The sequence below is a fragment of the Podarcis raffonei genome, chromosome 10 (assembly GCF_027172205.1).
Source record: "Podarcis raffonei isolate rPodRaf1 chromosome 10, rPodRaf1.pri, whole genome shotgun sequence".
NCBI lineage: Eukaryota > Metazoa > Chordata > Lepidosauria > Squamata > Lacertidae > Podarcis > Podarcis raffonei.
In genome coordinates, this window is record NC_070611.1 from 72,379,074 (window position 1) to 72,403,230 (window position 24,157).

Here is a 24,157-nt window from a genome sequence, read left to right on the forward strand (position 1 = left end):
ATCGGTTTGATCTTCTTGCAGTCCATGGGACTCTCAAGAGTCTCCTCCAGCACCAGAATTCAAAAGCATCCATTCTTCGGCGATCAGCCTTCTTTATGGTCCAGCTCTCACTTCCATACATCACTACTGGGAAAACCAGAGCTTTAACTATACGGCACCATTAAAAGGGAACAGATCTGTCAATTACAGTTTTATATGTTGTACAGCCACGGTGTGTGTGCGCGCATGCGTGCCAGCCCCTTGGATCTATTCCTTTTTCTACATCTACTCCTTCCCCTTTTTCTTGAGGACAGTGTTGTAACATCCTGCCTGGGACTGGGAGGCTAGCAAGTTAGGCGCAACAACCTTGCCCCGGAAAAGAGAGTGGGTGTGAAGGCTGTGTTGCGGTTGTTTCCTCTTTGCTTTAAAGGAGAAAGGAAGTCTTTTACTTGGTTGTCTGTATTGTTGCATGTTATGCTCACTGTATGTCACGTTCACGTTTAACGAGGGTGGATTTGTGTATTGGGGTGGGGGGGTTGTGTTATGTTGTAAATAAAATTCCAATAAAATTTTAAAAAATAAATAAAGGGAGAAACGCAACTCATTCTGCACTCCATCCCACAGCGCCACAAATGACCAATAGTCTTACAAGAGTTGTAGGGCATTCGTAGGAGGAGAAGGAAAGCAGAGTTTTGTCGAGGTTTGTGTCCATGCAGAATGGTGTATGAGAGCTGTATGGGTCCCTGGCAGAATAGGGGCCAGAACTGGATGATTATGGTGGTCAGAGTTGCTTGCACACTAAGATCCGGAACCCCAGAGTCCTGCCGTCCAGGGTGAGGAGGAGAGATCAAGGTCCAGGGTTGTGAAGACTGCGGAGAGAATAATTGGGTGCCCTCTTCCCACCTTGGATCAAATCTATGCTTCCAGGTGCCATAAGAAAGCTGCAGAGATAGCGCAGGATAGTGCGCACCCCGGAAATGATCTCTTTCAGCTTCTGCCTTCTGGAAGAAGGTCCAGGGTTATAAAGACTAGGACAAGCCGTCTGAGAAAAAGTTTCTATCCAAATGCGATTTTGGTTTTAAACGCAGTGTAAGGTAGTCTCTATGGGAGTATATTGTATTTATAAAAGGTAAAGGTACCCCTGCCCGTACGGGCCAGTCTTGACAGACTCTAGGGTTGTGCGCTCATCTCACTCTATAGGCCGGGAGCCAGCGCTGTCCGCAGACACTTCCGGGTCACGTGGCCAGCGTGACGAAGCTACCCTGGCGAGGCAGAGCCGCACACGGAAACGCCGTTTACCTTCCCGCTAGTAAGCGGTCCCTATTTATCTACTTGCACCCGGGGGTGCTTTCGAACTGCTAGGTTGGCAGGCGCTGGGACTGAGCAACGGGAGCGCACCCCGCCGCGGGGATTCGAACCGCCGACCATGCGATCGGCAAGTCCTAGGAGCTGAGGTTTTACCCACAGCGCCACCCGCGTCCCGTATTTAATTATGGGGTATCAGAATTTTTAGGGGATTAACCAGGCTGGGATAGCAGGCTTGTTGGTTTTTGAAAGTCTGATGTAGATATTTTCAATTTCGTTGTTATGTATGGGACAATGACAATAAAGATTATTGTATCGTCTGGGGCAGCCAAGTCCAGGCATGCCAAGGTTGGGAGCCAAATCCATCTGCTCAAGGAGCAGGAAGGGGGGGGGCGTTCACACAGAGCAGGCGCTTGTGCATGTGGCCTGGTGGCCTGTTGCTCAGGGTCGGACCCAGGAGACTTGATGCTGCCCCTTTAGTGGCCTCAAACAGACTTGCTACTAGTTTTGAATTGTGTCCTATCTGACAGCTTGCTGTAGATCAGGGCTTCCCATACATTTTGGGGGCCCTGCTCCATTGGCTGGTTCCATAAACCCATCCCCAGCACACCCTGACCTATGAAAAGCATAATTCAGAATAGTGGTTGGCGCAGCCCACTAAGGAAGTTCATAACACAGTGAAAACAGTAACAATCAATTGCATGTTTATTCAAAATGCTGTTAAAACTGTTTAATTAATTCAGCAAACTGGATGGACTCAATCCAGCTTTTCAAAGTCAGATCTTTACATCTCCAGTACTTTGCTGTCTCCCCCATACCATTCACTTCCAAATCTGGGACACCTACTGGGATAATAACTAAAGATCTAATAATTGAATAATAATAACTAAAAGAATACAAGTTTTTAGGGTCTTTCAGGAGATCTGGGAACTCTGTCGCTGACCATCTTTTGCAACTGATCTATGAAACAGGTTCTTTGGAGCTTGAAGCTGCTGATGAACACACACACCCACACCACCTGCCTTTTCTGTCCTGATGGCATCCATTCCCCCTTTGTCTCGCCCCAAGGTCCACGCCTGGGAGATCTCGGATCAGTTGCTGCAGATCCGGCAGGATGTGGAATCGTGCTACTTTGCCGCTCAAACCATGAAGATGAAGATCCAGACCTCGTTCTACGAGCTCCCGACGGACTCTCACGTCTCGCTGCGGGACTCGCTGCTCAGCCACATCCAGAACTTGAAAGACATGTCCCCCGTCATCGTCACCCAGGTGGGCAGTGAACCCCACGTTTGTGGGGAGCGAGTGGCCATTTCAGAAGGCAGCCACCAGCTTGCATGGCTGTTAAAGGGGGCTTCATGGAGGGCTATCTTTTATCGGTGGTTACTGGCTGGGTTGGTTCGTGTGCTATCTCCACTGTCGGAGGTAGTATGCCTCCCATTGAAACCAGTTGAACAATACCAGTTGCTGGAAAACACAGGAGGGGAGAGCGCTCTTATGCGCGGATCCTGCTTGCATCTAGTTAGCTACTGTGAGAACAGGAGTCTAGTCTAGATGGGACGCTGGCCTGAACCTGTAGACCCATCTGATTTTCTTTTAACCTTTAAAGCCCTATACGGCCTAGGACCCTCGTACCTACGGGACCACCTCTCCTGGTATGTCCCACGGAGGACCTTACGGTCTTCAAACAAAAACATCTTGGAGGTCCCAGGCCACAGGGAGGTTAGGCTGGCCTCAGCCAGAGCCAGGGCTTTTTCGGCCGTGGCCCCGATCTGGTGGAACGCTCTGTCACAAGAGACTAGGGCCCTGCGGGACTTGACATCTTTCCGCAGGGCCTGCAAGACAGAGCTGTTCCACCAGGCCTTTGGCCAAGGCACAGCGTGACTCCCTCCTTTGGTAATCCTCACAGAACTCCAGCCCAATGGCTCCCATTAGTTTGATTCTGAATTGATTTTAGAATGAATTGATTTTAGAAGGCTGTGTTACTTTTATTTTTGTTAGCTGCTCTGAGCCCGGCTTCGGCTGGGCAGGGCGGGATATAGATAAATATGATGATGATGATGATGACCTATTGGCCCTGGCAGCTCAGTGGACTCTCAAAAGGTAGCCTGCCTCTTCCTCAGTCTACCTCTGAATGCCAGTAACTGGGGAGCAACAGTGGGCACCTGCCTTTAGCCTTCGTGTCTGTCTTGGGGGCTTCCTGGCTGTTTAGTGTCAAGCAGGGTTCTCAGACTCGATTGTCCCCCCCGCCCCGGTCTGAACTCATCCAGCAGGCAGCTCTTACATTAACTGAAAGGCAGGTGCAATTGCAGCGGACCGTTTCTTGCGGTGGGGAGCTACATCTTTTAGCTGGAAGCGCCCGCCTCTGACTTGTGTTCTCCCACTGCCTCTCTCCCCATGCAGCTTGCGTTAGCCATAGCAGACCTCGCCCTACAGATGGCCTCCTGGAAGGGCTGTGTGCACACACTGGTTGAAAAGTAAGTGGCTCCCTTTTCAAATCTCCCTCTTCTTCCAACTTCCCACCTCCAGTTAAACCTTCTATACCCTGTAATGGTTTTGCAAAGTGCTGATGACATGAGATGGCCCCGGGTGTGTGAAGTGGGAAACCCAGATGAGGTGCTTCTGTGTAAATGCAGATTATCTTGGGGGTGGTGGTCGTGAGCTGCTCTTCTGGGCCTTGGGAAACGGCTTCCAACCACGTAGGGAGCTGTGTGTCACAGGTGGGAGAGGTTTAGTGGGTCTGGGGGCCACCTGCTGGTTTGCTTGTGCTTTGCTTTTTCATGCACATGATTGTGCTCCGACTGCCAACCTGAAAATTAATGGAAAACGGTGAAGAGTAAAATTGATTTAGGGACAGTTTGCTTAGTAAGAACAGCAGCACCTAAAGCGTTTGCTCACAAGCAGGCAGCCATCAAAGGTGTACAATGGTACCTTGGGTTAAGTACTTAATTTGTTCCAGAGGTCCGTTCTTAACCTGAAACTGTTCTTAACCTGAAGCACCATTTTAGCTAATGGGGCCTCCCACTGCTGCCACGCCACCGCCGTTCTCATCCTGAAGCAAAGTTATTAACCCGAGGTAATATTTCTGGGTTAGCGGAGTTTGTAACCTGAAGCGTATGTAACCCAAGGTACCACTGTATTTAAACAAAACAGATAGATTAAGGGGGGGGAGTAACCTGGACAATTACAGCTCTGTTTCTTGCCATGGCGGTAGGGGTGCAAATTTATTTGTGTGTGTGTGATTTTTTTAAAGCATGAAAACATGTTTATCATGCTTCGTCCTGCTCTTGCATGGGACTTCCAGGATTGCTTAACGGAGGGACTGATCAAGTCCAAACCTGCATAGCATTAGTAGTTCTTAGGCAATCGCCCAGGCTCTTTTGCCCAGCTAGGACAGCCACCCTCTGGAATCAGGGTCAAGAACTTGGGGGCCCCTATGGCTGGCGGGGGGTACCCCCAGCAGTCCTCTTTCATTGCTGTCTCACGTTTCCCTTCCCTTCCCCCAACGCCCCCCTCCCTCGCCCTGGAACCCCAGGTACAACAATGACGTGACCTCGCTGCCCTTCCTACTGGAGATCTTGACCGTGCTGCCAGAGGAGGTCCACAGCCGGTCCCTGCGCATCGGAGCCAACCGCCGCACTGAGATCATCGAAGACTTGGCTTACTACTCCAGCACGGTGGTCTCTCTGCTGGTAAGCAGCCCGGAAGGAGGGAGGGCATGGGAGCCGGTCGAGTGGGGTGGCTGGAGAACTCGACATGGAGGTGGGGAGGTCTGGGTTCAAATCCTCACTTAGCCCTGGAGTTCAGTGGGCAACTTGGGGCCTCTCAGCCTAGTCTACCTCCCTGGACGACTGTGAACTTAAAGTTGCATGCTCCTAGGGTGTGTGTCTGTGTCTAGCGCCTGATACCTCATAGGCTGCTTGCAAAGTAATGGGGGGGGACCTATTGCTTTCATTTTTCAATTTATTGAGATTTTTCAGCTTCGCAAAAATTACATAGAATTGTAGAGTTGGAAGGAACCCCAAGGATCATCTAGTCCAGCCCCCTGCAATACAGGAATCTCAACTAAAGCATAATAATAATAATAATAATAATAATAATAATAATAATAATAATAATATTTTAATTATACCCCGCCCTCCCCAGCCAAGACCGGGCTCAGGGCGGCTAACACCAGGTATAAAAACAATTGATTAAAATACTACTTAAAAACAAGATTAAGTACAGCATTAAAATGCAGCCTCATTTCAGTAGAAACTCAAATCAAAAACTTTTTGGGGATGAAAACGTCAAATCTTCACCAAGGCTAACTATCTAGACTGGTCCTACGTGGGCCAGGAAAAAGCCAAGGAAGTCCCCAAATAGGAATTCCATCACAGAAGGAAAAAGGAAAGAGGGGAAGGGGATCAAGTTGATTCCAAGCCAAAGGCCGGGCGGAACAACTCTGTCTTACAGGCCCTGTGGAAAGAAATCAGATCCCGCAGGGCCCTGGTCTCATGAGGCAGAGCGTTCCACCAAGCCGGGGCCAGTGCTGAAAGGGCCCTGGCTCTGGTTGAGGCTAATCTAACTTCCTTAGAGGTTCGGGACCTCTAGGGTGTTGCTATTTATGGACCTTAAGGTCCTCCCTGGGGCATACCGGGCGAGGCGGTCCCGTAGGTAGAAGGGTCCTAGGCCATATCCAATCTGTGCATAAAAACCTCCGAACTTCTTGTCCAGGCACGTAAGACATAACTTAGCTACGAACCTAGCTACAGTGGTGCTCGTGGATGCACAGAAAAAGGACAAAATCCAAACAGTCATGAAGAAAATACACAATATGAAGATAATTTATAGGTTTTAAACTAAGAACCAAAACCGTTCAGGTTCTGATGTCTGTCCACAATGGGGAGATCTGGGGGGGAGGATTGCCCCCTGTCTTCTCAAGAAGCGGAGACCAAGTGACTTAAAGTCACGTTTTAGATTTAACCCCTCTTAAGTTGTTTGTCACGCTCTGTAACTTTTTCTACAACCCGTAACTGCCATGACCATTGCTTTTTGATCTCCCAGCCAGAACCAGCACGTTGGCCAAGTTTAACCCCCCCCTTATTTATTTATTTTGGTGCTAGAAAATCCTGGAGAATCGCAGCCTGGATGCTACTCTCCAGGTCAATTAACTAAACATTACTCCCTAGGTCAATTAACCGGGGCATTGCAGCTTTTCTCTTTTATCTTATTTCTTCATCTAAAGTTTTGGTTGATTCCACTCGTTGATTAAGCGGGTGACGGCTTTCAGCCCGCATTGAAATAGTGGCAGCTTTTTTCAAAAAGAGGTTGAGCTTTGAGGACAAAGGGGATGAGGACAGGATGTGGCAGACTGTGCTGGGCAGCCCCCCCCCCAGTTTAAAATGGAGGGGATTCCCCCCCCCTTCCCTTGGCGCCCTGCCGTGATCCAGGCTCAGTGTTTGACTAAGACAGCAAAGCTGCTGAGGCCAGCATGGTCTCTCTCAGCCTCTCTGCCTGATTTTGATGAGGCTCCACTTTTGAGTCACTGGGGGTGAGCTGGAATAACTTGCCCACCGACCGACTGTCTCCTGGCACAATCTACTTCCTGTTTGGGTCCTTCCTGCACTCCCTGGTTCCCTCTGTGAATCCCACTTCAGACCTTGGCTGCTTTTCTATCTCTGCCGTCACTGAAATAGGGGCTGGCAACCTTGAGAGATGTTACATTAGACAGAATTCAGACCCACCCCCCCTTCTCGGAAGGCTGCCCAGGGAGGGGCAAGCGCTGGCAAAGAGCAGCCTTCTACAATGCATGATATATGATATCTTTATTGTCATTGTCCCATGCAGAACAATGAAATTGAAAAACTGCATAAAACATTCAAAACCCCCTAAAAACTCTGAAACCCCATTTTAAAATACACTATACTATAGAGACCCCTTATGCTGCGTTTAGAACCAGAATTGCATTTGCGTAGAAACTGTTTCTCAGGCGGCTAGTCTTGGCCTTTATAACCCTGTACCTTCTTCCAGAAGGCAGAAGCTGAAAGAGATCATTTCTGGGGTGCGCACTATCTTGTGCTATCTCTGCAGCTTTCTTATGGCACCTGGAAGCGTAGATTTGATCCAAGGCGGGAAGAGTGCACCCAATTATTCTCTCCGCAGTCTTTACAACCCTGGACAGCATTGTTTTCCCCCTGACCGTGCAGCTCCCAAACCACACACACAGACCATAAGGCCCCTTTTGGCATGCAGCTGCCATCAGCCAGCACAGCTTGCCCTACTGCAAAACAGCTGGAGGGCACCTGCATGTGAGCTGCAGACTGCAGGCACACACACATGTGCAGATTGCATCATTGGGGATGTGCTGAGCTCCTCCATCAGTACCGCTGCGAGGTCTCCCTAGCCCCCTCTCCCAATTTCCCTTTCTTCCCTGCAGATGACCTGCGTGGAGAAGGCTGGCAACGACGAGAAGATGCTCATTAAGATCTTCCGCTGCCTAGGCAGCTGGTTCAACCTGGGCGTCCTCGACAGCACCTTCATGGCCAACAGCAAGCTGCTGTCGCTGCTCTTTGAGGTTCTGGTGAGTTTTCCGGGGTCTCTCGCAGAGGGCAGCCTGGCTCAGGGGCTGGGCACCATGTCGGGGAACGATGGCATCGGAGAGGCCTTAAGCGCAGCCATGGTTGCTGCAAAGGCCTCATCTGGGCAGCTCTTGAAGGGAGAGTGGCCCAGTCTTACGCTAGGATACAGTCAGCGACTGAAATGTCCTGATCTGTGCATAGTGCTCTCTTTCTCGTGTTTCTGTGTCTGCCTGCAGCTTACTGCATGTTCACAGAACAAGAGGGGGCTCCCTCTGCAGTGGAATGCACTGGAAAGAACCCAAAGGCTGTCTAGTCCCACCCTCTACCGGGAGGTGGGGGCTGCCTGCCTGCCTACCAGAGCATTTGCACTGCAGAAAAGAGCTTGCAGTGCCTTCTGCAGTCAAACCACGTCTGCTGGAAAAAGCAGCGCTCTCTTCCTCCTCCAGCCCACGGTCTCTGCCCGTTTGATGCAGAAGTGGGGGTCGGGGGGAATCTTCTTTAAGGGGTGGGGGTGCTTTTATAATAAAGAACCATGCTGGCTGGGCCTGATTGACTTTGCAGTCCACAACAGGCCCCGGGTTGGCCAAAGGCTGTTTTTGAAAGAGTTCCACCACTTTTCTTTGATCTATCAGTCCTTTTCCTTTCCGCCCAAGACTTGCGTCTTCCACCCTCTGTATCCTGGACCACATTTGCCTCTCTTTACTTGTTCCTTGGTTGTCGTCTGATGCTGCCCTCTACCCTTTTTGCATTCTTGCTTTTTGGACCCCTGTTTGAGCAGGTGGTCTCGGGTCATTTCTGCGTTCCGTATATCTGTTCGTTGGCTACGCAGATGTTACACAGGAGTCCTCGTGGAAGGAAAGTGTGCATAACCTAAACCCGCCTCTCTCTGTATTTGTGCTGGGGTGGGGTGGTGGGCACGGTCTGGATGAGATCCCTGCAGCGGAGGATGAAGCCCAATTCCCCTTCCCCGGTGCCTTTCAGCAACAGGACAAGACGTCGACGAACCTGCACGAAGCTGCCTCCGACTGCGTCTGCTCCGCGCTCTACGCCATTGAGAACGTGGAGACCAACCTGCCCCTGGCCCTGCAGCTCTTCCAGGGGGTCCTGACGCTTGAGGCAGCCTACCACATGGCTGTAGCTCGCGAGGATTTGGACAAGTGAGTTGCCAGAGTAACCGTTTACGGGCAGAGTGGTCTGTGCACGGCAGGTTCAGGAGAGGAAAAATCGAAGGCACATCTGTGCTGGATTTCTGCTTCTAGTTTTCAGTTGTATCGTGTTTTAAACATGCATGCACACACACACACACACACACACAGATTTTAGCAACCCAAAGAAGTGTTCTCATTTGGATTTGGGACTTTGAACAGTACACCTGCTCTGTCCTCTCCTGCTCTCCACTGCCTGCTTCTGAAAGTTCTCTTTCAAAAGTGGGCTGCGGTTTTAATTTGTACACTGCCCTTAGCTAATTCATGAGGGGTGTTTTTTTTTTAAAGCCTTTCAATCATCCTTATTTATTAACGCAAGCCCAAATCCCCCCTGGGCATATAGAACTAGTTGTATGTGTCCTAGGATCCTGTGTAAAGTTTCAAGCAACAATTCCCACCCTGGAAAGGGCAATCTGTCTCTGCACTGTCAGCGAAGTTACAGGGAACCAGGCAGAGGGCCTTCTCGGTGGTGGCGCCCGCCCTGTGGAACGCCCTTCCACCAGATGTCAAAGAAATAAACAACTATCGGACTTTTAGAGGATATCTGAAGGCAGCCCTGTTTAGGGGAAGCTTTTAATACTGGAGGAATAATTATATTTTAATATTCTTCTGGGAGCCGCCCAGAGTGGCTGCGGAAACCCAGCCGGATTGGTGGGGTATAAATAATAAATCATTATTTTAAATTATTATTATTCCTGTTAAGAAATGTATGATCTGGCTAGAGATGGGAAAAAACAGAAAAATGGGGGGGGGGACAGGTTTTGTTCCAAGGTCATTTGGAAAAAAGCAGGAAAAAACTTGGTTTCCAGTCCCCCCCAATTCCCCCCCCCCGGCCTTCCCATCTCTAACTCTGGCTTTTTAAAAACTACATCATTCTAGTGTCTGTCTAGATATTTAACACTCTCAAGCTGTAACTGCGCTGTGTGAAGAACTACTTTTTATCTGTCCTTAATTCGGAGAAAGGGAGAAAACCTTTTCTCTCCGCTTCCTCTGTGCCATGCTTAAGTTTATAAACTTCTAACGTGGCACCTCTTACCCGCCTTTTCTCTAAATTGGTGTTGCCAAAGACTTGCATGCAGACCGGGGTCTCTCCTGCAGAGCTTGCTCCTCTTCCCATTCGGCTGGTGGGGGCTGTGGCAGCCAGCGCAGATGGGGGAGCAGGAGACAGTGGTAAATATGGGGGGGTGGGGGCAATGAATGACGTCGTCCTGTTGCCCTTCCTGCCTGAGATGGGCATTTCCATGGCCAAGGCTGCAACTTGCTGACTTGGACCGCTGCTTACCCCTCATTTTTCTTTTCCCTTCAGAGTTCTCAACTACTGCCGGATCTTCACGGAACTCTGCGAGACCTTTCTGGATAAGATTGTCTGCACTCCGGGCCAAGGCTTGGGGGACCTGCGGACAATAGAACTGCTCTTGATATGCGCGGGTCACCCGCAGTATGAGGTAGGAAGGGCGCCCCCCCATCCCTTCAATTTCCGGGTTGTGGGCATGGTGGAGGCACCCGCAGCGTGGGCCATTCAGGCAATGGGAGGGTGCTGGGTGATGCTGTATTGTACAGAGAGAGAGGGGGGGGGAGGGGGATAGTTTAAAAGGGTCTTCTCATTTTGGTATGGAAAAGGTAAAGGGACCCCTGACCGTTAGGTCCAGTCGCGGACGACTCTGGGGTTGCGGCGCTCATCTCCCTTTATTGGCCAAGGGAGCCGGCGTACAGCTTCCGGGTCATGTGGCCAGCATGACTAAGCTGCTTCTGGCGAACCAGAGCAGCGCACGGAAACGCCGTTTACCTTCCCGCCGGAGCGGTACCTATTTATCTACTTGCACTTTGATGTGCTTTCAAACTGCTAGGTTGGCAGGAGCAGGGACCGAGCAACGGGAGCTCACCCCGTCGCGGGGATTCAAACTGCCAACCTTCTGATCGTCAAGTCCTAGGCTCTGTGGTTTAACCCACAGCGCCACCCACATTCCCGTATTTTTAGTTCTATATCTGTTTCCTTGTATTTAGTTCTAGATGTCCCTTTCTACGTTTGCTTCATTGGGAACTTTTAATATACCTTCTTATGTACTAAAACAAATGAGGTCTAACTCGGAGGGCCTTCTTGCTGCTCTCTCGCTGCAAGAAGCGAAGTTCAGGGAACCGGGCAAGAGGGCCTTCTCGGTTGTGACACCTTCAGGTGTCAAGGAGATAATGAACTACATAACTTTCAGAAGACATCTGAAGGCAGCTCTTTATCGGGAAATTTTTAATGTTTGATATTTTATTTTGTTTTTATATATGCTTTGAGAGGCCCAGAGTGGCTGGGGGTATGATGATGATAAATGTAAAGAAAAGGGTTTTTTTTAAAAAAAAATGCTAGGAAATAAATAATAACTAAATAAATGGCTCTCCTTCCCATGTCAGGTGGTGGAGATTTCCTTCAACTTCTGGTACCGGCTGGGGGAGCACCTGTACAAGACGGAGGACGTAGTCATCCACAGCATCTTCAAGGCCTACATCCAGAGGCTCCTTCACGCCCTGGCTCGCCACTGCCAGCTGGATCCGGACCACGTACGTCCGCCTCTCCTTCCTGGCCCCCAAACACCCCTGCGCCTCCTTTGCACTTGGCCCGCAGGAGGGGAGCTGCTGGTAGTTACTTACGCTCCCTCCCTCCCTCTTCCCTCCTTTGTTTTCCTCTGCTAGGAAGGAATCCCCGAGGAGACGGACGACTTTGGAGAGTTCCGGATGAGAGTGTCAGACCTCGTGAAGGACTTGATCTTCCTGGTTGGCTCTGTGGAGTGTTTTGCCCAGGTGAGGGGGGAACAGGTTGGTCTGGTGTGGATACCCGAAATGCCGCCGGCGTCTCCTGGCTTTTGAGGGTGGTTTGGGTGGAGGAGTTGAAAGGGCCTCGCTTCCTAGGGCATGTCCACATGTTAATTCCTGCTTTTGTATATTTATTTATTTATTTAAGTTTTTATTAGTTTTTTAACATATCATTTCCAACAATTATTAAACATACGTTTATATCTTAAACAATTTTTTGACTTCCATCAATCACGTCTGAAAATTTTTCAATCTTTTCCACTTAATATACATTTCTTACTTCCACTATTACATTTCAATGTCATAACTCATATCTCTTCTTTGCAGTACTTCATATATTTCTCCTTACAAAACTTCTTGTAGTCCTACTAGCGTGATTTGTTGGTTACAATTGCTCTTCAAATAGTTCGTACAGTGGTGCCCCGCAAGACGGATGCCTCGCAAGACGGAAAACTCGCAAGAAGAAAGAGTTTTCCGTTTTTCGAGGTGCTTCGCCAGACGAATTCCCCTATGGGCTTGCTTCGCAAGAAGAAAGCCCATAGGGAAATCTCCGGGGACCTCTTTTAAATGCTGGCGGTGGGGAGCAAAGCCTTTCGCCCCCCGCCGGCCTTCAGAAGAGGTCCAGGAAGGCCGGTGGGGGCCGAAAGGCTTTGCTCCCCACCGCCAGCATTTTAAAAGCGGTCCGGGATAGCAGGGAAGCGCGCTGCGCTTTCCCGCTATCCCGGACCGCTTTTAAAATGCTGGCCGTCGGGAGCAAAGACTTTCGCCCACCGCCGGCCTTCAGAAGAGGTCTTTGCTCCCCCCCCCGCCTGCCTTCCCGGGATAGCGGAGAAGCGCAGCGCGTTTCTCCACTATCCTGGACGGCTTTTGAAGGCAGGCGGGGGGGAGCAAAGACTTTCGCCCACCGCCGGCCTTCAGAAGAGGTCCTGGACCTCTTCTGAAGGCCGGCGGGGGGCAAAAGTCTTTGCTCCCCCCTGCCTGCCTTCCCGGGATAGCGGAGAAGCGCAGCGCGTTTCTCCTCTATCCCAGACGGCTTTTAGAGGCCGAAACTCTTTGCTCCCCCCCGCCTGCCTTCCCAGGATAGTCTCTGCTGTCCCCGGGGTGATCTTAAAATGCTAGCGGGCGGCAGCGAAGGCTTCGCTGCCGCCCGCCAGCATTTTAAGATCGCCCCGGGACAGCGGAGAAGTCTCCGCTGTCCTGGGGGCTTTTAAAATGCTGGGGGCCGGCATTTTTAAAATGCTGGGGGCCCGCCAGCATTTTAAGATCGCCCCGGGACAGCGGAGAAGTCTCCGCTGTCCTGGGGGCTTTTAAAATGCTGGCGGTCGGGAGGAAAGCCCTCCTGTCCCCGGAGCTTGCGGGGCGGGAGGTGGGGAGAAGGGCTTTTCTTCCCACCGCCAGCCTTCAGAACAGCCTTCTGAAGGCTGGCGGTGGGAAGAAAAGCCCTTGTCCCCCCCCCCAGCCTTCAGAAGAGGTCGGGGGACAGACTGTCCCCGGACCTGGTCTGAAGGCGGTTTCCATAGGAACGCATTGATTGATTTTCAATGCATTCCTATGGGAAACCGTGCTTCGCAAGACAAAAAACTCGCAAGAAGAAAAAACTCGCGGAACGAATTAATTTCGTCTTGCGAGGCACCACTGTATATTTATTCCAATCTTCTGTGAATCTCTGGTCCCGCAGGTTTTGAATCCTTCTTGTCATCTTATCTAATTCTGCGTAGTCCATTAATTTCAAGTTTGTTATTTATTTTTAAAGGGTGGAATTCAATGTAGCACTAAGGTGATGGTTCCATGGTTGCTGATCTGTGGGGTTCTCCCAGTCCTCCAGAGCAGATTTGAGGAGGAAGGGGGCAGGAGTCCTTTTGCTGAGCTAATACAACTCTGTAGTTGATTCCGACCCCATGTGATTTATTTCATAATTTTTTCAAGTCTGCCTTTATTGCCATTTTCAGTGACTGCTTTATAGTGTTTTATGTAAATTTCCTTGAGCAGGGGTTCTCCAACTCTGATCTGCAGGCCATCAGTGGTCTCTGAGCTTCGTTCAGGGGTTCATGGTGTGTGTAAAAATACAAAACCACACAACACAGCACATTACAATTGCTACAGTGGCAGAAAAATTATTAAGTGGTTTGCCAAGACACTTAGCGATTCCCAAGTGATCCATGAGATAAAAGGTTTGGGAACCAATGGCTAAAGGAGATTATTTCGATTGAGCAGCATATACATCCTGCTAAATAATTTTTTTTACAAAGCACAACCTACTTTCACTGGCATGCCTTATGTTGGTCCCTGGGGCCCTCTTAAAAGCCATTTGCCCTTCTGTTTTCCGCAGTCACACATCCACTTTGACTGCATGAATTCTTTGCTGCCCTTGAGGTCCAAAACCCTTGATCTGCTCCTTTTTCGAACTGGCCGGAAAGTCCATCCTAACAGTGACTTTATGGTTAAAGTGCATCCACGAAAAAGCTCATGTCCCTGAATACTTAATTCTTCTATTTTTTTCTTCTTCGCAGCTGTATGCTACCCTGAAAGAGGGCAACCCTCCGTGGGAAGTAACGGAAGCTGTTCTCTTCATCATGGCCTCGATAGCCAAGAGCGTTGACCAGTGAGTACTGCCAGCACCGTCTCAGAGCGGGTGGGCCACGGACCATGAATTCATTTTAGCATTTGTGTGTGTATCCTAGTCACCAGCCAGTGGCCTTTGGGTCAAACTCATGCCTTGATCTACTGTAATAAACCATAGAAAAAGTTCAGGGTTTTTTAAAAAAACATTTTTATTAACAATATCAACATAACAAATTATCAAAACAAATCATCTTCATTATTTCCCCCCTCCCCAAGACTTCCCCCAGAAGCTCCTCTCTCTGATTCCTCAATTCATATTGTTCTCTGCAGATTGTAAAATTGTATACATCCTTATATTATCTATCCACTATATTAACCCTCAAAAAATCTGTGTATGTTTACAGTCATACCTTGGGTTGAAGTAGCTTCGGGATAAGTATTTTCGGGTTGCGTGCTGCGGTGACCCGGAAGTAGCAGAGCATGTTACTTCCAGGTTTCGCCGCTCACGCATGCGCAGATGGTCAAAATGATGTCACGCGCATGCGTAGAAGCGGCGAATCGCGACCCACACAAACGCCGGTTGCGTTCGCTTCTGGATGCGAACGGGACTCCGGAACGAATCCCGTTCGCATCCAGAGGTACCACTGTATTCAAAACCTGCCAAGGAGTCCAGTTCATTTCGTTGTCTTTTTAAATAGTTTGTAAAAAGTTCCCATTCTTCTTTAAAGTGGAAGTGGGTAGAAAAAGTTCAGGTTGGCACAAACCAATTCACTGCACTCTCCGCGGCGAGGACTAGAAAAGCGAAACCTTTCTCTTCAGGTACTTTTTGCCCTCTTTGCGAAAGCGAGGCTCTCCGCTCAGGCCCCGTTATGGACTAGCTGCTTGCAGAGCTTTGTTTTTGTTGTTGCTGTGGCGTAATTGCCGTTTCCTGCCCTCAGGGAGAACAATCCAACGCTGGTGGAGGTGCTGGAAGGGGTGGTACGCCTGCCTGAATCGGTGCACACGGCCGTCCGCTACACAAGCATCGAGCTGGTTGGCGAAATGAGCGAAGTTGTGGACAGGAACCCCCATTTCCTTGGTGAGTGCGAGGGAGCCGCCAGAACGGCCCTCAGAGCTGGGCCTCAGCATCAGGGCTGGAAGATGGGGGTGGAGACACTTTGAATAGTACTCGGAAACGTACCGGGAGCCAATGTAGGTCTTTCAGGACCGGTGTTATATGGTCTCAGCGGCCGCTCCCAGTCACCAGTCTAGCTGCCACATTCTGGATTAGTTGTTGTTTCTGGGTCACCTTTAAAGGTAGCCCCACATAGAGCGCATTGCAGTAGTCCAAGCGGGAGATAACCAGAGCATGCACCACTCTGGTGCAGGGAGGGTCTCATCCTGCGTACCAGATGGAGTTAGTAGGCAGCTGCCCTGGACAGCTGGGCGGGGGGAGTGTTATCAGTTTGTTTTTGTTATGCGTTTTGTGCTCTCATTTTGTATTTTAATAATAATAGTAATAATAATAATAATAAATTTTATTTATTCCCTGCCCTCCCTGGCCAGAGCGGCTAACACCAGTAAAATTACAGTAAAAACATAATAGGGAAAAAACCCCAATTTAAAATACAGGTTAAAATGCAATTTAAAATGCAGCCTCATTTTGAAAGCAGCCCATAGATCAAAACCATAAGGGGAGGGAAATGTAAGGGTCAGACTGAGTCCAAACCAAAGGCCAGGTGGAACAGCTCTGTCTTGCAGGCCCTGCAATGTTGGGAACCGCCCTGTGATCTAGGGTGGAAATAATAATAATAATAATAATAATAATAATAATAATAATAATAATAGAAAAATAGATTCATTCATTCTCCCTCTGCTGCCCTCTCTCCCTGCAACAGATCCTGTGCTTGGCTACCTGATGAAAGGCCTCTGTGAGAAGTCCTTGGCTTCGGTGGCGGCCAAAGCCATTCACAACATCTGCTCTGTGTGCCGGGACCACATGGCCCAGCACTTCAGCGGCTTGCTGGAAATCGCCCGCTCCCTGGACTCCTTCATGCTCTCGCCCGAAGCAGCTGTGGGGCTCCTGAAAGGTACCTTCTCCTTCTATGATAGCAGCGGCGGGGGGGGCAGCCCGACAGGGGAGGAGAGGGGGCTTCCCTGGACCATGTCTTCGGTGTCCTCCTGCAACAGCACAGCATCTTTTGAAGGACCCTTGCCTCTGGAAAGCTAGCATGCCAGGAATACTGGCACTGCGTAGCCTCCTCGCTGACATGCTTGTCTTCTACAAGCAGAGTGCGGTGGCAGTGTTTAGCTAAGTGCAGAGTACGCCTCAGTGTTGTCCACACTGCCAGGCAGCTGCTCTCCAGGGTTTCCGGCCAAGGTCTCTCCCATTCCGACCTGGAGATGCTGCCGGAGATTACCGTATTTTTCGCTCTATAGGATGCACCAGACCACAAGACGCACCTAGTTTTTAGAGGGGGAAATCAAGAAAAAAAATAATATTTCCCGGCTGGAGAGGCTGCACAAGGCTAAAGAGGAAGCCAAGGCAGCGAGCGGGATGGATCGCACTCGCTGCCTTGGCTTCTTTAGCCTTGCGCAGCCTCTCCCGGCTGGAGAGGCTGCGCGCGGCTATGTCAATTCCCCCACCTCCCGCAAAAGCCCACAGGAGCCGCGCACCCTTTACGGAGCGTGCGGCTCCTGCGGCCTTTTCTACGGGGAGGGACAAGGGACTGACTGGCCGCGTCAGTCCCTTCTCCCTCCTGGGGAAAAGCCCGCAAGAGCGAAGCTTGTGTGCGGCTCTTGGGGGCTTTTCCTGCCTGCCTCCCCCCTGCATTCGCCCCATAGGACGCACAGACTTTCCCCCTTAGTTTTTAAGAGGGAAAAAGTGCGTCCTATGGAGCGAAAAATACGGTAAATCTGGGACTTTTCAGCATGAAAGGTGGATTCTCTACCCCTCAGCGACAGGCCTTCCGGAATCAGGAAACCATTCTCCCCACTCCTAGTCCTGGGTTTGAACTTTGGTCTCCCCTCCCCATCCTAGTCCTCCCCATTTGTCACTACGTCACACTGGTTCTCAGGGGGAAATGGGAGACCCCAGAGGGCTGCTGTCAGTCTGGCCGTTTGAGGCTGGGTTTGGTCCCTGGGCTGGTTTCATTGATGAAGTGTCTGCCTCTCCCCTTCTTCTTCAGGGACTGCCTTGGTGCTGGCTAGGCTCCCGCTGGAGAAGATCTCTGCGTGTCTCAGTGAACTTTGTGCCGTTCAGGTGATGGCTCTGAAAAAGGTACGAGGCCTGAGGGCCGGCTGAGCGTGGCCGCTTTACCTGGAGGGAGGGAGGGTTTTTGAGCTTTGGGACAAAAACTGGTAAAGGAGGACTTGGAAGCAAGCCCTTGTTGTTTGGAAGAAAGGCAAACACTTTTTTAAAACGCACATTTTGCTTGCTTTGCTCAAAGGGGGTAAGCCTTGTCCCAAACGACCATCTCTTTCCCTACACACCCTCTTGGGTGTTTGGCTTAGCAAAGGGGGCCCTCTGGGTAGTTGGGGGTCGATGTGGCCTAGGAGGCGGCCTTCTCTGTAGCAGCCCCATAAGATGTGGAAATCCCCACAGAGGTGTTCCTGGTGCCTTCATGGTTCAGCTTCTGACATTCTCTGAAGACGCACCTCTGTCCATTGACCCTGACACCTGAGATACCTTGTTTTCAGGACCTCCTGCCTGTCCTTTTGACTATAGTTCGGTTTTTCCCCAACGGTTTTTAATAACTGAATTTTAAGCTGGATCTGCTGATGACGTTTGGGTAACAAATTAAGCCATAGAAGTGGTGGTCGTCTTGGGTTGCCTCTGGAAACGCCAGCCCCATTTAATAAAGCGTGTCGCTCCCAGCCACCCCTGAGTCGAGCCTCAAATTATCAGCCACACAATCGGGGCGAGGGGTTGGCTCAGGAACTGCCGCTGGCACTCTCGGTGCCCACCAGTGGTCTTCCCAACCTGCGGCTTGAACATGGAGACCCCCCCCCAAGTGCCGGCAACAAGGCAACATTTTCTTTGCCCCCCTTTTTGAGGAAGGGGAGTCCCGTGTCCCTCCCTGAGCCGTCTTGTGTGTCTTCTCTTTTCCCCAGCTGCTCTCTCAGGAGCCGAGCAATGGCCTCTCCTCAGACCCCACTGTGCCCCTAGATCGCCTTGCTGTTATATTTAGGTAAGAAGCTTTGGGGGACCGGGGTCTCTCCCCCTACCCATGGGGTTGGGGGGCGACAATAACCATCAGGTTGCTTGCCCGAAGCAGCGGGTGCATCTTCCTCTGGACGTCTTCGATCAGGATCTCCCGGACACTCGCTCGACTCCTGCACCAACGGAGCTGAAATTCTGTGGTCGGGAATTGAATTTGTGGTAGTGGGGAGAGAATCCCAGATAACGCTCCTCCGCCTCCCACTTCGGTCTTCTGCTCTCTGCTTGCCTCCTCCCTCCTTCTCCCCCCACAACTTCCCTCCTCTCTTATCCTTCTGTCCAGGCTCCCTTGGGAAGAGCCGCACAACAGAGCTTCAACTAGTTTAATAGGCGCTCCCTTTCCCCCTGAAAGGGATGCGGGTGGCGCTGTACTCTAAAACCACAGAGCCTAGGACTTGCCGATCGTAAGGTTGGCAGTTCGATTCCCCATGACGGGGTGAGCTCCCATTGTTCAGTCCCAGCTCCTGCCCACTTAGCAGTTCGAAAGCATGTCAAAGTGCAAGTAGATCAATAGGTACCACTCTGGCGGGAAGGTAAACGGCGTTTCCGTGCGCTGCTCTGGTTCGCCAGAAGCGGCTTAGTCCTGCTGGCCACATGACCCAGAAGCTGTCTGCGGACAAACGCCGGCTCCCTCAGCCTGTAGAGGGAGATAAGCGCGCAACCCCAGAGTCATCCGCGACTGGACTTAACTGTCAGGGGTACCTTTACCTTTACCTTTCCCCCCATGAACCTGTTTATTTCCGGACCGGGATGGGGAGCAATAGAGGGGCCCATATAGGGATCTCTGGGAGAATTCTGGGTTTGCCAAATGTCAGTCCCTGGGATCGTTTGGCAGAAGCCATAGCAGCTGAAAGGGCACTATTAGGAAAGCAGAGAGAAGTTTGCTGGGTGTGTAAAATGCCCGTTCTCTCCTTCTGCTGTGCTGCTGGCTAAATCTACAAGGGCCTCCTCATCCAGCCTTGTCTCCCAACTCTGCAGCTCTGTTTTTGCTTCTCTGACTTTAAATCTGTTGCCGTTAGCATGATTTGGGAAGCAGCAATCTGCTTTCAGCCTTTGTCCTAAGGTGGTTGGTCTTCCTGCACTCCACATATCCAAATATTGTTGTGTTTTCCTTCCCCTGCACTTGGTTCCTGCAGTTGATTCTGTCCAGCTCCACCCTTGCCTTAGATTGAGGTTGGATCTGCAAGGGGCCCTTTCCCCACCTCCTGAGGTTTCAGGATGGGCGAACATGTCAGCCACACGTGTCTCAGATCTCTGCTGTTTTGCTTTTTTGGGAAGGAGGGGGCTGTGTCTTTGCAGTCCTCCTTCCCCGGGGCAATTGTCCCGTTAAGCATGCCAGTGGAAGAGCAGCTGGCACCTGCCTCTCCAGCCCAGCTCACCCACAAATTCCATCCCTCCGTCTCTTTCCCCGCAGGCATACCAATCCTATTGTAGAAAATGGACAGACCCACCCGTGCCAAAAAGTCATCCAGGAGGTAGGTGGAGAAGTCATCCAGGAGGTAGGTGGAGAAGCCCCCCGCTCACTCCAGGGGGCGACTGGTGAAGCGGCTTGGCTTACTTGCCCGGGTCACCCATGTGGGCTTGCCCTCTGTGGCACACTTCAGCCGTGATTGCACAGGTGGAGCTTGGATTCCAATTGACCTTGTCTCCTCCTCACCCCGGATGGAGCAACGCCAAGGGGTGGGGTTGGGAGGTAGCCGAGGGCTTTACTTACTCATTTCCCCTGTTCTGTGGTGCCCCCCATGGTAAGGGGTGGCTGTATGTATGTAATAATGTCATGTATATTTTTATCATGTTCTTCAGGATTCACACACGTTATCTCTGTAATCCTTACGCTTCACGTACATTTCCTCTGTAGTCCTAATGCTTCACGTACATTACCTCTGTAATCCTTAGAACAACCCTGTAAGGGGGAGGTCAGTTTTCTCCCCAGATGGTGGGGCATGGAAACAAGGCTTTACCTAATGAATCAATGGTGATATTTAAACTGGGGACTGAATGGATTCCCAGCCCCAGACTTTTGCCATCGCGCTGCCCCGGCGCTCTGTGTGCGCATTTGACCCCGCGGCCCACCCTTTGCAGCACTGGGGCCCTTGGCCCACTGCCCTGGCCCCACACCATCCCCCCAGGCAGGCTTTCACGCTCCTGGTCTTTCCGCAGATGGCCAGATAAGCAAAGCCCCGCGGCCTGAATACTTTTGCAGACTGGGGCCTGGCCCCTTTCTCCCTGCTAGTGCTGACCTTGTGGAATGTGCCGCTCCGGCTGCTGCCAGTGGGATTAGGTTTCCAGGGAGAGGAGGCCAGGCCTGCCACCCCCGTCCGATGTAAAGGAAACCCTCCGTAATTGCTCTCCTTCCTCCGCCCAGATCTGGCCAGTCCTGTCAGAGACCCTGAACAAACATCGTGCCGATAACCGCATTGTGGAGCGCTGCTGCCGGTGCCTGCGCTTCGCTGTTCGCTGCGTGGGGAAAGGCTCGGCGGCCCTCTTGCAGCCTCTGGTCACCCAGGTAAACGCCCGTAGAACAGTGGCCTCGCAAAGGGATCCCAGAGGGCCATGAAGACCAACCCGCTGCGGTGCAGGAATCGCCAAAGGAATAATAATAATTTTTTATTTACCGTATTTTTCGCTCTATAAGACGCACCACACAAGACGCACCTAGTTTTTGGAGGAGGAAAACAAGAAAAAAAATATTCTGAATCTCAGACGCCAGAACAGCAAGAGGGATCGCTGCGCAGTGAAAGCAGCAATCCCTCTTGCTGTTCTGGCTTCTGGGATAGCTGCGCAGGCTGCATTCGCGCCATAAGACGCACACACATTTCCCCTTACTTTTTAGGAGGGGAAAAAGTGAGTCTTATAGAGCAAAAAATACGGTATATCCTGCCCTCCCCAGCTGAAGCCGGGCTCAGAGTGACTAACAACAATAAAAGTAACAGCATTCTAAAATCAATTCATTTAAAAATCATTTTTCTTCCCCCTATTTACCTACCTAATTTACAGAGCTGCCCCACAGCAAAGGGACTTTGGGAAGCCAGTGGGGTGGGGTGGTGAGAGTGTCAGACTAGGACCTTGGGAGATCAGGGTTCGAATCCCCTCTCAGCCGGGAATCTCACCAGGTGACCTGGGCGTCAGTCGCAGCCTCCTAACCTACCTCACAGGGTTGCTGCAGGGAGGGTGAACCATGGGAGGAATACGCAGAATGATGATGATGATTTTATTTATATCCCGCCCTCCCCAGGGAAAGCCGGGCTCAGAGTGGCTAACAACAATAAAAGTAACACAGCATTCTAAAATCAATTCATTCTAAAATCAGTTCAGAATCAAATTAATGGCAACCATTGGGCCAGAGTTTTGTGAGGATTACCAAAGGAGGGGGTCAGACTGCGCCTTGGCCAAAGGCCAGGCAGAACAGCTCTGTCTTGCAGGCCCTGCAGAAAGATGTCAAGTCCTGCAGGGCCCTAGTCTCTTGGGACAGAGCGTTCCACCAGATCGGGGCCACGGCCGAAAAGGCCCTGGCTCTGGCTGAGGCCAGCCTAACCTCCCTGTGGCCTGGGACCTGCAAGATGTTTTTTTAGTAGACCGTAAGGTCCTCCGTGGGACATACCAGGAGAGGCGGTCCCGTAGGTACGAGGGTCCTAGGCCATATAGGGCTTTAAAGGTCAAAACCCTACCACTTGGCCATTCCAGCCTCCATTTAAAAACCTCCAAGGAAGGAGAATCGTAGGATTGGTTGTGACCATGCAGTGCAGGAGTGGAGACTCTCCTTCAGGTCTACTGGGCCGAGGCCATTTAGGGCTTTCAAAGTCAGCACCAGCACTTTGAATTGTGCTCGGAAACGTACTGGGAGCCAGTGCAGATCGGCACCTGCTGAATATGCACCTCTTCTTCTCAGCCCCTTTGGGCACCTGTGATAGATGTTTTTGAACCCACCCTGGTGTTTTCGTTGTGAATGGTTTAAACTGTTTAAAATGCCACCTGTTTTCTTACTGCTGTCGCTTGCCTTGGAACCTTCTGTCGAAGGGTAGATAGAAAGCAGCTCCACCCGGTCTGCTGGGCTGCTGCTTTGGCTCCAGGATCCTCCCCATTCATTGACCTCTGCTTCTCCCCCCCCCCCCCCGGCAGATGGTGAGCGTCTACCAGGAGCACCAGCACTCCTGCTTCCTCTACCTGGGCAGCATCCTTGTGGATGAGTACGGAATGGAGGAGGGCTGTCGCCAGGGGCTGCTGGATATGCTGCAGGTAGGTTGGCCCCCAGGGCTTCCTTGCGGCTTCTCTGGGGCTTGTCCCGGCCTGGGGAGGCCCCTTCCTGGTCTTGGTCCGAACGCGTGCTGCGAAACAGCCCCTTTCCTGGCACGACGAGCTCTGCCCATGCTCAGAGACGTTCCCTCCAGATTCCCTTTGAATGTAACCTTTGGGGAAGGAATGCAAGGACCGCAACACGAGAACGGGGCCTTCTCTGCAGTGGCTCCCCGTCTCTGGAACGCTCTCCCCAGGGAAGTTCACCTGGCGCCTTCATTATACACCTTTGGGCGCCAGGCAAAACCGGTCCTTTTTAACCAGGCCTTTGGTTGGTCTGTTTGACACCCTATGTCCATGTGTTTTTCGGGGGGGGGGCTATTGGGTTGGTTTTGTTTTTATTAGGTATTTTGTGGTTTTATATCTTGATTTTATTCTGTGAACTGCCCTGAGACCCCCCCAGGTACAGGGCGGTATATAAATTCAAATAATAATAATTCCCTTTTTTATATACATTTTAATTAAATTTTTAACATATTAATTCCAAAATTCATACAACATAGCTTCTTATCTTATACAATATTTTTGGACTTCCGTCAACACTTCTGCTGATTTCCCCTTCTTTGTCACTTATTATGCATTTCTTAATTTCATATTACCTTTAATTATCCTTAACTAATAATTCTCATTGTCTTTTTTTTTTGCAATATTTCAAATAATTCACCTTACAAAACTTCTTGCAAAGCTACTAGCATAATCTAATAATAATAATAATAATAATAATAATAATAATAATAATAATAATAATAATAATTCCAACATTGCATTGCAGAGTTGGCAGGGACCTCCAAGAATGTTTTAGTCCATTGTAGCCTTGGATGCCCTTTCTGAAAAAGGTCGGCAGAAGCTGCGCCCCTTGTTCCAGACGTGGCTGCCGCCCCCATATATTTGTATTACAGGGGGCATGCATTTGGAGGGACGCGGGTGGCGCTGTGGGTTAAACCACAGAGCCTAGGACTTGCCGATCAGAAGGTCTGCGGTTTGAATCCCCGCGACGGGGTGAGCTCCCGTTGCTCAGTCCCTGCTCCTGCCAACCTAGCAGTTCGAAAACATGTCAAAGTGCAAGTAGATAAATAGGTACTGCTCCGGCGGGAAGGTAAATGGCGTTTCCATGCGCTGCTCTGGTTCGCCAGAAGCAGCTTAGTCATGTTGGCCACATGGTGCGCCAGCTCCCTCGGCCAATAAACGAGATGAGTGCTGCAACACCAGAGTCGTCTGCGACTGGACATAATGGTCTGGGATCCCTTTACTTTGGGACC

General features: G+C 50.7%; 1 protein-coding gene across 2 annotated transcripts in view; it reads left to right on the forward strand.

Moving 5' to 3' along the window:
* TNPO3 (transportin 3) overlaps positions 1–24,157 on the forward strand; it is a 46,353-nt gene that overhangs the window by 11,238 nt on the left and 10,958 nt on the right. The window contains exons 2-17 of one of the 2 annotated variants that reach the window (XM_053404696.1): positions 2,353–2,553; positions 3,685–3,758; positions 4,817–4,973; positions 7,700–7,843; positions 8,823–8,998; positions 10,353–10,491; positions 11,447–11,593; positions 11,726–11,833; positions 14,356–14,447; positions 15,346–15,485; positions 16,285–16,476; positions 17,575–17,666; positions 18,500–18,576; positions 20,020–20,104; positions 20,971–21,111; positions 22,725–22,841. In XM_053404696.1, coding sequence (XP_053260671.1) covers positions 2,353–2,553; positions 3,685–3,758; positions 4,817–4,973; positions 7,700–7,843; positions 8,823–8,998; positions 10,353–10,491; positions 11,447–11,593; positions 11,726–11,833; positions 14,356–14,447; positions 15,346–15,485; positions 16,285–16,476; positions 17,575–17,666; positions 18,500–18,576; positions 20,020–20,104; positions 20,971–21,111; positions 22,725–22,841 — 2,082 coding nt within the window. The remainder of the gene's footprint in view (positions 1–2,352; positions 2,554–3,684; positions 3,759–4,816; positions 4,974–7,699; positions 7,844–8,822; positions 8,999–10,352; positions 10,492–11,446; positions 11,594–11,725; positions 11,834–14,355; positions 14,448–15,345; positions 15,486–16,284; positions 16,477–17,574; positions 17,667–18,499; positions 18,577–20,019; positions 20,105–20,970; positions 21,112–22,724; positions 22,842–24,157) is intronic. The other variant, XM_053404697.1, reaches the window with a different exon arrangement.